The following is a 14,677-nucleotide window of genomic DNA, read 5'->3' as shown; positions in this document are numbered from 1 at the left end:
TAGGAATCAATTAAACCCCCAACACTCTGTCACTTCCGACCTCTAACTGTTATTTAACAGGATAAAATGAAACAGACTAACCTGCTCTCTGTAACTGGACTTCCGGGTTGTAAACAGAGTCCAGTAGTTTGTGTTGCTTCTCTTTAGATCCTCTAAGTTGGTCCTCGTACTCTGCTATGGTTCTTTCAAACAGCTCAAAGATCTCTTCAGCAGCTGCAGTCAGTCTCTGGTTCACTAAAAGTCTCAGTACTTGGACTTTAGACATTTTAATAAAAGTGAAACACTTTGTTCAAACTGTTTTGTAGCCGTGTGTTCAGTCTTCGTCCTTCTCAAGCTAACAGGCTCCTCTACTTCCGGTATCAAGGACTTCTTCTTCGTGTTTTTTTTTTTGCGGTTGGGAAACAAGGTCTGCGTGCATTACCGCCACCTACTGGTGTGGATCTGGAACTATAATCTACTTTCTTTAATTTGCAAATAAAAATTAAATAAATAAATAAATGAAATTAAATAACTAAGAAACTAATCAAAAATATTTTAATAACAATGAAATCAATTAATAAAAACAAAGAAAAAGTAAAAATAAAGCAATAATACTCAAACAAAGATTCAATGTGTGAGTTTTAATCTTTGGGAAGAAGTTCTGAGTTGAATTGAATAATTAAATGTTATTCAAAATAATCCTTCCCAATTAAAGAAAACCCCAACAGACAAAAAACATGATGATTGGTCGGTAGGTTAGCTGGTTGTCCAGTCTTTGATTGATTATTTATGGGTTTGTTGATTTATTAGTGAGCGAGTTTGAGTGGACAGTTATAATGCTAAATGAATACAAAGACATTATAAGTCTTGTTGTTTGCATATAGAGGAGGGAGGTTGTTCTGTTTCCTGTCATATCAGATGAAACTGAGCTGAGTAACGATGGAAACTGAAATGCATCACTGCTGAACCATGAACACAGGCAGGTTTCAGTTCTAAAGATACACATGTGAAAGTCTCACTGTGCTGTACTTCCTGATTACAAAGCAAAGACAGAAGTTTATGTTACTTAATATATCACAAAAACAAACATTATAACTCACTGATAAGAAAACAAACAATCAAGAAACAAATATTATTTCAGATTTATTGTCCAAACATTGAATCTGGTGAGATTACATGAAGAAGACTGAACAGCTACAGCTGAGTGCCTGTGTGTGTTTGCATATCTGTCCTTCCTCTCTGCTCTCAGACGTTAAGAGGACAGTGTGGATCAGGTTTCCAGGCCTTTCAGAGACACCGACACAGCCGCAGCAACAATGATGATGATGTCACTGATCCTGCTTCTGCTCACCCCGGGGCTCCTTGTTCAGGGTGAGACCAGGTTCAGGACCATGAAGTTGTGCTCTGATGGGAGAACGACTTGAACCAGCAGCATTGACCTTCTTCCATCTTTTCTCCGTGTTAAAGAAATGAGACTCTTCTGTTTGGATGTTGTTCATCTTTCTCTACGCTGGATTTGTCTCCATGACCTTCTCCTCTTTGTCATGTTTTACAGGTTCATCAGGAGACATCCTCCTGACTCAGACCCCTGGATCTCAGTCTGTGGTTCCAGGACAGACCGTCTCCCTCAGATGTCAAACCAGTTCACGTGTTGGTAGTAGCTATCTCCACTGGTACCTTCAGAAACCTGGAGAAGCTCCTGAACTCCTGATTTATGAAGCTACAAGCCGTCAGTCTGGAGTTTCAGATCGTTTCAGTGGAAGTGGATCTGGATCTGACTACACCCTGACTATCAGAGGAGTCCAGGCTGAAGATTCAGGAGTTTATTTCTGTCAGCAGGGTTACAGCTTCCCGTTCACACAGTGATACAACGCCGTACAAAAACCTCCCTCAGATAAAGAGGAAGTGATCTGAACAGCCGTGTAGTGACAGAGACACAGAGCCAACTAGGTCCTTAAAACAATCCACACATGTCATGATTCTCTTCAGCTGTCCTCTCCAATAAAGTCAAACCATGCCCCAAAGACATAAAAGACAAGCAAAGATGTAAATGATGTTTGGAGTCATTAATCAGCACAGAAATCAAAACATCATCTTGGTTATTTCAGGTCGGACATTTAATACCCAGTCTGGTTTCTGCACCAACAAACCTCTACAGTTTAACAACCTCAACGAGCGACTGTGAAGAAAGCACTTTAACAAACACGGCTCTTTGACATGGATACAACAAAACTTCACAAGATGAGTCACTTTATATGAATTCATGTCCAGTAAGAAGGGATCAGAAAACACTGATATTAACATCTTCATCTGATACTAAATCAGACTACACTTGTTGTTGATTTCTCTTTGTACAGAAACCATCAAAGACAAACTAGAATTCAACAAAAACGTCCAAAGGTTCATTAGTCCATCAATCATTTCCATAGAGAGCCACTTTGCATCAGCAGCACCATGCTCCAGTGCTCTGGGAGACTTTATAGTCCTGAGAGTTGAACACTGGATGACTGACAGCTGTCCTTCATCACAACAGAAGCCACAGAAATCCTCCTCCTCCTCCTCCTCCTCATCATCATCAAAAACATGACTCTGATCTGCGTCCTCATCTGGACTCTCCTCTGCTGCTGCTTCACAGGTAAAGTCCAGAGAATCAAACTCCTCTCCTCTATGAACATCCGTCCCTCTGAAATGAAGCCCACAAAACCCTGACGCTGCTTTATGTTTCTGTCTCTGTATCCTCAGAGTCCAGAGGACAGGTCACAGTGAGTCAGCCTGCAGCAGTGAGCTCTGCTCCGGGAGGCTCAGTCACCATCTCATGCAGGACCAGTCAGGATGTTTATGTTTATAACGGGTACCACTACTTAGCCTGGTACCAACAGAAAGATGGAGAAACTCCTAAACTGTTCATTTTCGATGCTAGCAGACGAGCATCAGGGATTCCAGATCGTTTTACAGGCAGTGGATCTGGATCTAGCTTCACTCTGACCATCAGTGGAGTCCAGACTGAAGATGCTGCAGTTTACTACTGTCAGAGTGTTCATGAGATCAACAGTCAGGATGTGTTCACACAGTGAAAAAGCGTCGTACAAAAACCTCCCTCAGTCAGACTGAACAGAAACTGAACTGACAGCTGCAGCTGGAAGCTTCTGCAGAGACTGACACACTTCACTGAAGACACACACACACACACACACACACACACACACACACACACACACACACACACACACACACACACACACACACACACACAGACACACACACAAACACACAGACACACACAGACACACACAGACACACACACAAACACACAGACACACACACACACACACAGACACACACACACACAAACACACAGACACACACACACACACACACACACACACACACACACACACACACACACACACACCCTTCCTCTCCACACACGTGAACCATGTTTGAACATTAATGAAAACATAGAACCATCACTCAACTACCCAACAAATGCATCTAGACTGAAAGCTGTTGTTAACCATGGTAACATTAACTTAATGCTCCTTTAACTCACTTTATATTTATAACATGCAAAGATTTATTATCAAAGCAATGAAAAAGCACAAGAATTAGACTCTCCTCCTCTCTCTTGTGTCGACTCTTTTTTTCTTCCTTCAATATTATTCAGAATAAAATCTTGATTTACGTTTTTATAAGACTTGATGTTGATGATACTCTGTTTATTCTCTAATCCTGAGAGACCTGATGTTTTCAGATGAAACACTGTGTACGCTGTTTAGAAACACATCAACATCTTTTTCTTGTTCTTTTTAAAGGATTTCCATCATTTGATCAAAGCTCTGAACACATGAAAGGACTTACAGGAAGTGAAAATGCACGCCACTTTGATGATACACATAATAAAATCTTTATTGTGTTCAAACATTGAATCCATCAGCATGAGTAGAAACAGTGAAATGTTGAAACATGAAACATGAAACATGAAACATGAAACATGTCATGATTGAAAGAGAGAACCAGAGACAGAGAGTTTAGACTGAGAGCAGGAACAGAGAACAAACACAATCAGGGTCCCAGTGAGTCAGATCAGTTCTGGGGACACTGGTCTCTGCTCAGGGACTGTGAGACCGGAGTCTGGGAGCCCTGGGTGGCCTCACAGGTCACAGATCCCGACTTCATCCACTGGTCTGCAGTGAGGCTCAGGGTGCTGCTCCAGCTGTATCCACCATCCTTCTGCAGCACAGCAGGGCTTCTGCTCTCCTCCCAGCTGCTGCTGATGCTGCTGCTGCTTCCATCCACCTTCCAGGCCAGACTCCAGCCTGAGGGGAAGCCCTTGTTGGCCAGGCACATGAGCGTGGCCGTCCCCTGCTGCAGCTCCTTATCGGAGGGGGGCAGCACCGTCAGGATGGGACGCGTATCACCTAGGAGACACCAATCAGCTTAGAGGACAGGGAGCACACAGCTGTCAATCAAACAGCAGACACTGAGACAGCTTTAATGTTGAAAGTTGAACTTCTCCTTGAAGGAGTTTGTGTCAGGTGTTGTTTCTGCTCCACCAGTCACTCACTCACACATTGTTTCACTTCCCTTTAAGAAGCCTCTCATGCATATCAGCACAGAGACACTCATCATACAGAACCAGCTCAAACACATCAAACTACAAATTCAATCCCATAAAAACTACTGACTGCATTTCAGAGCTCTTCATGAGAATCTAAATTAGAACCAAAAGGATGAAAAAGTGAACAAAATGTTAAAAAACGGTCCAAACTGTAACAACTTCTGATCCCACATATCAGAAACCTTCCTGTGCTTTACTCACCAACACAGATAACAAAGTGACTCTGACAGATTGTTGAATTCAAATCAAAGATTAAATATTCAAAATGTTAAACAGACGGTGGATTTTTTAGAACCTCCAAGTGTTTTAAAGTGTTTCAGTTTGAGAGGAACGCTTCAAGATGTGTTCAGTAAAGCTGCTCTGAGTTTAGTTCCACGGCAAAGGAGACATAAAAACAGAACTACTCAAAGTCATGAGGAAATATCGTCCTGAATGAAACAGAAAAACACTAAATGTAAATGAATATTTCACTTGAAGCTTTTAGTAGTTGGACAGAAACTTACTTCCAAGATCCAGTCTGGTTCCTCCACCGAACGTGTACCACTGTGATACAAAGTGATGGAGGCGTCGTACAAAAACCTCTGACTGTAGAGAGACACGGCTCTCTGACTCTGACACAAACACACTCACTGAAATGAATCTCTGTCTGCAAGTTTTTCAGATAAATTCAAAATAATAAAACACAGACATCTACTTTAAATCTGTGCTTTTAATATCTTCCTTTCAGAACATTTTTGATTAATATTAAAAATGAAGAAATGTTTCAAAAATGTGTCCAGACGCCTGGAACAAAAATGTAGGATGCTATCATTGTGATATGCCTTTAATTATTCAACTAGTAGGGCCAATACATCCTCTACGAGTCTAAATAGTGGACATTTAAGCCAAAACCAGACAACAAGTAACCAATACTGAGCCTTATTAGTTGGAATGTGAGGTCATGCCCTCACTAGTACAACTAGTAGTCATTTGGATCATCTTCATGAACAATTAAACACTTTTGAGTCACACTAATGAACTACATGGGTAAAAAAAAAAGACCCCAATAGCAGGACATGTGGACTATTTGACCTTTAATACTTTTCTTGTAAGGTCCAAAATATCTTCAGGGGAAAATTGCAGTGTTAAAGGGATATTTCAGGTTTTTTTGAAGTGGGGTCGTATGATTTACATTGCACTATTGCTCCTGCTAGCCACAATGAGTGCCGGTGAGCTCTTCCCCTTTAATGAAAAATTCCCAGAGGACCGGGAGGTAAGCTAGGCCTACAGTTCTCTGCGGACGGGGCCTCCTCTTTCACGTAATTTCACTAAAGTTAAGAAAACATGGTCCAGGCACTCATCACGGTGCAAATGCATGCTCTACTAGAAACAATTGCAGCTCTTGATTTTGCCGTCAGAAACCCCCTTTGTTTTGGCACTATTTTCGGACGCACCTCGCAGATCGGTGTTCTTCCGCTGCATGAGCACGGATACACGCCAAGAATGGAGAAGAGCTAACTTTAATCCATATTTCATTAAGTGTTACAAATTATTTAATCAGCTGTGTGATAAATTAATTAATGAATCTAACAAAACATCCTCATCCGAGTAACCATCGTCCCAGTCAGAGCATTTCCATAGAGAGCCACTTTGCATCAGCAGCACCATGCTCCAGTGCTCTGGGAGACTTTATAGTCCTGAGAGTTGAACACTGGATGACTGACAGCTGTCCTTCATCACAACAGAAGCCACAGAAATCCTCCTCCTCCTCCTCCTCCTCCTCCTCCTCATCAAAAACATGACTCTGATCTGCGTCCTCATCTGGACTCTCCTCTGCTGCTGCTTCACAGGTAAAGTCCAGAGAATCAAACTCCTCTCCTCTATGAACATCCGTCCCTCTGAAATGAAGCCCACAAAACCCTGACGCTGCTTTATGTTTCTGTCTCTGTATCCTCAGAGTCCAGAAGACCGGTCACAGTGACTCAGCCTGCAGCAGTGAGCTCTGCTCTGGGAGGCAGAGTCACCATCTCATGCAGGACCAGTCAGGATGTTTATGCCGGCAACTACCACCGTTTAGCCTGGTACCAACAGACAGATGGAGAAACTCCTGAACTGCTCATTTATAAATCCCACGATCGACTATTAGGGATTCCAGAAAGTTTTTCAGGCAGTGGATCACGCTCTGACTTCACTCTGACCATCAGTGGAGTCCAGATTGAAGATGCTGCAGTTTACTACTGTCAGAGTCTTCATGCCATCAACGGTCAGTGGGTGTTCACACAGTGAAAAAGCGTCATACAAAAACCTCCCTCAGTCAGACTGAACAGAAACTGAACTGACAGCTGCAGCTGGAAGCTTCTGCAGAGACTGACACACTTCACTGAAGACACACACACACACACACACACACACATACACACACACACACACACACACACACACACACACACACACACACACACACACACACACTCTGCAGGGGAGGAGACGGAGCCGCACAACAGGACCAATGAACTAAATCTATGACCCAGGATCAGAGCACATAAAGTCCCAGACCAGTCCTCCATCTGTCCCTCACTTCCTGTTCCTAAGTGTCCCTGTGTTAGATTAATAATTCAGTCAAAGGCATGGAGTCTTTAACGTCCCCCTGGATGTGGTCCCTACAAGTCTCTTGAAGGAGACCATGCCCCCCATCGGTCTCTTCATCCCCTCCATTGTAAAGAAGTCCCTAACCTCAGGCACAGTCCCAGAGTATTTTCAAACTGTGTTAGTCCAACCCAAACTAAATGAACCTAACTTCCTAACATCTCAGACACTTTGATGACTTTCAGATGATGATACTAAAAAACAACAAACTCATGAACCTGGTTTATAAATCCTCCAGCAGTGATTTGGTGATGTCCACATGTGTATCATCTGTATAACAGCGCACTGTTTGAACAGAAGGAAAGTCAACATGTTGGAGGAATGATCTGAAGCCAGCAGTTCAGTGATATCTTTGTGTGTAGATGTATGACTGCAGATGATCTCCATCCTCAGCTCTCCCAGCAGGGAGGAGGAAACAGTGTGATATGTTGAGGACAGCTACAGCTGAGTGCCTGTGTGTGTTTGCATATCTGTCCTTCCTCTCTGCTCTCAGACGTTAAGAGGACAGTGTGGATCAGGTTTCCAGGCCTTTCAGAGACACCGACACAGCCGCAGCAACAATGATGATGATGTCACTGATCCTGCTTCTGCTCACCCCGGGGCTCCTTGTTCAGGGTGAGACCAGGTTCAGGACCATGAAGTTGTGCTCTGATGGGAGAACGACTTGAACCAGCAGCATTGACCTTCTTCCATCTTTTCTCCGTGTTAAAGAAATGAGACTCTTCTGTTTGGATGTTGTTCATCTTTCTCTACGCTGGATTTGTCTCCATGACCTTCTCCTCTTTGTCATGTTTTACAGGTTCATCAGGAGACATCCTCCTGACTCAGACTCCTGGATCTCAGTCTGTGGTTCCAGGACAGACCGTCTCCCTCAGATGTCAAACCAGTTCAAGTGTTGGTAGCTGGCTCCACTGGTACCTTCAGAAACCTGGAGAAGCTCCTGAACTCCTGATTTATGAAGCTACAAGCCGTCAGTCTGGAGTTTCAGATCGTTTCAGTGGAAGTGGATCTGGATCTGACTTCACCCTGACTATCAGAGGAGTCCAGGCTGAAGATTCAGGAGTTTATTTCTGTCAGCAGAGTTGGAGCCGCCCGTTCACACAGTGATACAACGCCGTACAAAAACCTCCCTCAGATAAAGAGGAAGTGATCTGAACAGCCGTGTAGTGACAGAGACACAGAGCCAACTAGGTCCTTAAAACAATCCACACATGTCATGATTCTCTTCAGCTGTCCTCTCCAATAAAGTCAAACCATGCCCCAAAGACATAAAAGACAAGCAAAGATGTAAATGATGTTTGGAGTCATTAATCAGCACAGAAATCAAAACATCATCTTGGTTATTTCAGGTCGGACATTTAATACCCAGTCTGGTTTCTGCACCAACAAACCTCTACAGTTTAACAACCTCAACGAGCGACTGTGAAGAAAGCACTTTAACAAACACGGCTCTTTGACATGGATACAACAAAACTTCACAAGATGAGTCACTTTATATGAATTCATGTCCAGTAAGAAGGGATCAGAAAACACTGATATTAACATCTTCATCTGATACTAAATCAGACTACACTTGTTGTTGATTTCTCTTTGTACAGAAACCATCAAAGACAAACTAGAATTCAACAAAAACGTCCAAAGGTTCATTAGTCCATCAATCATTTCCATAGAGAGCCACTTTGCATCAGCAGCACCATGCTCCAGTGCTCTGGGAGACTTTATAGTCCTGAGAGTTGAACACTGGATGACTGACAGCTGTCCTTCATCACAACAGAAGCCACAGAAATCCTCCTCCTCCTCCTCCTCCTCATCATCATCAAAAACATGACTCTGATCTGCGTCCTCATCTGGACTCTCCTCTGCTGCTGCTTCACAGGTAAAGTCCAGAGAATCAAACTCCTCTCCTCTATGAACATCCGTCCCTCTGAAATGAAGCCCACAAAACCCTGACGCTGCTTTATGTTTCTGTCTCTGTATCCTCAGAGTCCAGAGGACAGGTCACAGTGACTCAGCCTGCAGCAGTGAGCTCTGCTCTGGGAGGCTCAGTCATCATCTCATGCAGGACCAGTGAGGATGTTTATGTTTATAGCAACAACCCCCGTTTAGCCTGGTACCAACAGAAAGATGGAGAAACTCCTAAAATGCTCATTTACTTTGTTAGCAGTCGAGCATCAGGGATTCCAGGTCGTTTTACAGGCAGTGGATCTGGATCTAGCTTCACTCTGACCATCAGTGGAGTCCAGACTGAAGATGCTGCAGTTTACTACTGTCTGAGTTTTCATGTCAACAGACTGTGGTTGTTCACACAGTGAAAAAGCGTCGTACAAAAACCTCCCTCAGTCAGACTGAACAGAAACTGAACTGACAGCTGCAGCTGGAAGCTTCTGCAGAGACTGAAGACACACACACACACACACACACACACACACACACACACACACACACACACACACACACACACACACACACACACACACACAGTATATTCCTAAACACTCATCCATGAAGTCATCTTGTATGCTGATGATATACAGTCCCTCTTTACAATCACCAAAGTTCCCACTGATCATGTCCATAAAGCCACCATTATTTAATTACATAATTTCTCCCCTTTACATTTGAACAAACTCATATGACCTGTTTGATTCAGCAGAAGTCCAAACCAGAAGAAATACAGGAAAATAAAGATGAACACAATCCTCTGTCCTGATCTATGACAGGATAAGTATCTGCAGTCTGATTTAATGTCTCGTCTGAGCTCAGTCTTCCAGGGGTCTCATTTATAAATGTTGCGTTCGCACAAAACAGAACCAAGTCTGTGATTTATAAAAACAAGCTTGAAGGGAAAATGTGCCTACAGGTAAACAAACTCTGACCCATGCATACGCTGACTTTAAGGGCAGGGGAGATTGGAGATGCAGGCGGTGAGACAAATCAATGACTGGACGAGTCAGAACTCTCTTCAGTTCAACAAAGAAGAAACTGAAATGATTGTTTTTGGAGGAAGAAAGGTTAAAGGTCACTGCTCAGCTCCAATCTGCACAGATGAAATGTTCAAACCAAGCCAGAAACCTTGGTGTAGTCTTAGACTCAGACCTTCATTTCAGCAGCCACATTAAGACCATTACAAAGTCCGCCTACTATCACCTTCAGAATATATCAAGGATTAAAGGACTCATGTCTCAGCAGGATGCAGAAAAACTCCTCCATGCATTTATCTTTAGCAGACTAGACTACTGTAACGGGGTCTTTACAGGACTCCCTAAGAAGTCCATCAGAGGACTGCAGCTCATACAGAATGCTGCTGCTCGAGTCCTAACAAGGACCAACAAAGTAGACCACATCACTCCAGTTCTTAGATCTCTACACTGGCATCCTGTCTGTCAGAGAATAGAATTTAAGATCCTGCTGATGGTTTATAAAGACCTGAATGGTTTAGGCTGATCTGCTGCTACTTTATGAACTACCTGGACCTCTGAGGTCATCAGGTCCTGGCAGGGTTCCCACATGTCCTGGAAAACCTGGAAAACAATTGACCAGCTTTCCAGTACTGGAAAACACCTGGAAAATTATTCCAACATGGCTGGGGTTGGGCATGGTTAGGATTAGGGTTAGGATTAGGGTTAGGATTAGGGTTAGGATTAGGGTTAGGGTTGTGATTAGGGTTAGGGTTAGGGTTGGGGTTAGGGTTAGGGTTAGGGTTGTGATTAGGGTTAGGGTTAGGGTTGGGGTTAGGGTTAGGGTTGTGATTAGGGTTAGGGTTAGGGTTAGGGTTAGGGTTAGGGTTGTGATTAGGGTTCGGATTAGGGTTAGGGTTAGGGTTAGGGTTGTGATTAGGGTTAGGGTTAGGGTTGTGATTAGGGTTAGGGTTAGGGTTGGGGTTAGGGTTAGGGTTAGGGTTGTGATTAGGGTTAGGGTTAGGGTTGTGATTAGGGTTAGGATTAGGGTTAGGGTTAGGGTTAGGGTTGTGATTAGGGTTAGGGTTAGGGTTGGGGTTAGGGTTAGGGTTAGGGTTGTGATTAGGGTTAGGGTTAGGGTTAGGGTTTTGATTAGGGTTAGGGTTAGGGTTAGGGTTAGGGTTGTGATTAGGGTTAGGGTTAGGGTTAGGGTTGTGATTAGGGTTATGGTTAGGGTTAGGGTTAGGGTTAGGGTTAGGGTTAGGGTTAGGATTGTGATTAGGGTTAGGGTTAGGGTAAGGGTTAGGATTAGGGTTAGAGTTAGGATTAGGGTTAGGGTTAGGGTTAGGGTTAGGGTTAGAGTTAGGATTAGGGTTAGGGTTAGGATTGTGATTAGGGTTAGGGTTAGGGTTAGGGTTAGGATTAGGGTTAGGGTTAGGGTTAGGGTTAGGGTTAGGGTTGTGATTAGCGTTAGGGTTAGGGTTAGGGTTAGGGTTAGGGTTAGGATTAGGGTTAGGGTTAGGGTTAGGATTGTGATTAGGGTTAGGGTTAGGGTTAGGGTTAGGGTTAGGATTAGGGTTAGGGTTAGGATTAGGGTTAGGGTTAGGGTTAGGGTTAGGGTTAGAGTTAGGATTAGGGTTAGGGTTAGGATTGTGATTAGGGTTAGGGTTAGGGTTTTGATTAGGGTTAGGGTTAGGGTTAGGATTAGGGTTAGGGTTAGGGTTAGGATTAGGGTTAGGGTTAGGGTTAGGGTTAGGGTTGTGATTAGCGTTAGGGTTAGGGTTAGGGTTAGGGTTAGGATTAGGGTTAGGGTTAGGGTTAGGGTTAGGATTAGGGTTAGGGTTAGGGTTAGGGTTAGGGTTGTGATTAGGGTTAGGGTTAGGGTTAGGGTTAGGGTTAGAGTTAGAATTAGGGTTAGGGTTAGGGTTAGGGTTAGGGTTAGGGTTAGGATTAGGATTAGGGTTAGGGTTAGGATTAGGGTTAGGGTTAGGATTAGGGTTAGGGTTAGGGTTAGGGTTAGGGTTAGAGTTAGAATTAGGGTTAGGGTTAGGATTGTGGTTAGGGTTAGGGTTAGGGTTAGGATTAGGGTTAGGGTTAGGATTAGGGTTAGGGTTAGGATTAGGGTTAGGGTTAGGGTTAGGGTTAGGGTTAGAGTTAGAATTAGGGTTAGGGTTAGGATTGTGGTTAGGGTTAGGGTTAGGGTTAGGATTAGGGTTAGGGTTAGGGTTAGGATTAGGGTTAGGGTTAGGGTTAGGATTAGGGTTAGGGTTAGGGTTAGGGTTGTGATTAGCGTTAGGGTTAGGGTTAGGATTAGGGTTAGGGTTAGGGTTAGGATTAGGGTTAGGGTTAGGGTTAGGGTTAGGATTAGGGTTAGGGTTAGGATTGTGGTTAGGGTTAGGGTTAGGGTTAGGATTAGGGTTAGGGTTAGGGTTAGGATTAGGGTTAGGGTTAGGGTTAGGGTTAGGATTAGGATTGTGATTGGGGTTAGGGTTAGGGTTAGGGTTGTGATTAGCGTTAGGGTTAGGATTAGGGTTAGGGTTAGGGTTAGGATTAGGGTTAGGGTTAGGGTTGTGATTAGCGTTAGGGTTAGGGTTAGGGTTAGGGTTAGGGTTGTGATTAGGGTTAGGGTTAGGGTTAGGGTTAGGATTAGGGTTAGGGTTGTGATTAGGGTTAGGATTATAAACAGAACTAAACTTAAGCAAACAGAACCAGAACCAAACTCATTGAACAGAACCAGAACCAAACTCAAGCAAACAGAACCAGAACCAAACCAGAACCAAACCAGAACCAAACCAGAACCAAACCAGAACCAAACCAGAACCAAACCAGAACTGAACCAGAACCAAACCAGAACCAGAACCAAACCGAACCAGAACCAGAACCGAACCAGAACCGAACCAGAACCAAACCAGAACCGAACCAGAACTGAACCAGAACTGAACCAGAACGAACCAGAACCAGAACCAAACCGAACCGAACCGAACCAGAACAAGAACCAGAACCGAACCAGAACCAAACCAGAACCAAACCAGAACCAAACCAGAACAGAACCAGAACCGTACCAGAACCGTACCAGAACCGAACCGAACTCAAGCAAACAGAAGTAGAACCAATCCAGAACCAAACTCAATCAAACCGAACCAGAACCGAACCGGAACCGAACCAGAACCGAACCAGAACCGAACCAGAACTGAACCAGAACCGAACCAGAACCAGAACCAAACCGAACCAGAACCAGAACCGAACCAGAAACGAACCAGAACCGAACCAGAACCAAACCAGAACCGAACCAGAACTGAACCAGAACTGAACCAGAACGAACCAGAACCAGAACCAAACCGAACCGAACCGAACCGAACCAGAACCGAACCAGAACCAAACCAGAACAGAACAGAACCAGAACCGTACCAGAACCGTACCAGAACCGAACCGAACTCAAGCAAACAGAACCAGAACCGAACCAGAACCGAACCAGAACCGAACCAGAACCAAACCGAACCGAACCGAACCACAACCGAACTAGAACCGTACCAGAACCGTACAAGAACCGAACCAGAACCAGAACCAAACTCAAGTAAACAGAAACATAACCAAACTGGAGCAAACATTATTAATGTCTTCAGGTTGGCTTTGAGTAAAATCCGATCCCTCAGCTTGGACGGTCTGATCCGGTTTCTCCTCTCAGTGAGTATCTGCCCGGTCTTCAAGAAGACTCTCACTGAAGGAACAGATGAAGCCACCATCACTTTCCCCTCCATCACCTGGATCCTATATCCTCACGTGTGATTGGCCGCATGGCCGCCATGCTGACCAATCAAAACAAAGTTCTGCTGTGAGCAGAGCTGGGGCTGAGCACTGAGAGAGCTAAGCAGGGACAGGAACTAACTGGGAGCCGGCTCTCTCTGGATGTGAGCCGGCTCTCTCTGGATGTGAGCCGGCTCTCTCTGGATGTGAGCCGGCTCTCTCTGGATGTGAGCCGGCTCTCTCTGGATGTGAGCCGGCTCTTCTGATCCACTATAAAGCATCGACTCTCAGAGCCGCAGCTTCTGATCATGACATCACTAATGTGTTTAATCTGTGTTAAAATCATGAGGGGGTCCTTGGACTATGTTCTCACCTGTAAGGGGTCCCTGGCTCCAAACAGTTTGAAAACCCCTGCTGTAGCTGGCAGGAGTCCAAACTCCTGATAGTGAAAACAAAGGGAACAAACAGAGCGACACAGAAACTCCACGTTGTAGACATCACTGATCATAATAGACATCACCATGCAGGAAGACAGTTCACATTTTTATAAATCTGTGAGAGATCTTCAAATACAGAGAGAGTCTTTACACCGGTGAGATTTCTTCAGAGTTTAAAATAAAGAAACGTGACATTTGTTTTGTTTTATATCGAACACTTAGCAGGATGAATATCAGGATTAAGAAGGTATATTTTGAGTTGAGTTGAGAAACATTTGTGACCATTTTTGTCATTCAGTTCTATTGAGGTCATTAAAGCTCTGATCCTCTGAATATTATTATTATGTCATTATTTCAGTAAGGAAGCTTCCTGATTC

General features: G+C 44.0%; 2 gene segments (V, D, J or C); both read left to right on the top strand.

Annotated features, from left to right (window-relative positions):
• Positions 1–1,217: 1,217 nt before the first annotated feature.
• On the top strand, positions 1,218–1,845 carry LOC117808969. The segment is given in 2 exon segments: positions 1,218–1,350; positions 1,535–1,845. Coding segments are annotated over 2 exon segments (366 nt in total).
• A 5,859-nt stretch (positions 1,846–7,704) lies between these two features.
• LOC117808966 overlaps positions 7,705–14,677 on the top strand; it is a 51,811-nt gene continuing 44,838 nt past the window's right edge. Inside the window, 2 exon segments of the V gene segment in view lie at positions 7,705–7,837; positions 8,022–8,316. Of these exon segments, the coding sequence occupies positions 7,783–7,837; positions 8,022–8,316 (350 nt within the window).

Source organism: Notolabrus celidotus, unplaced genomic scaffold (genome assembly GCF_009762535.1).
Source record: "Notolabrus celidotus isolate fNotCel1 unplaced genomic scaffold, fNotCel1.pri scaffold_190_arrow_ctg1, whole genome shotgun sequence".
In the NCBI taxonomy this organism is placed as follows: Eukaryota; Metazoa; Chordata; class Actinopteri; order Labriformes; family Labridae; genus Notolabrus; species Notolabrus celidotus.
This window is presented reverse-complemented; position numbering and strand designations above follow the sequence as displayed.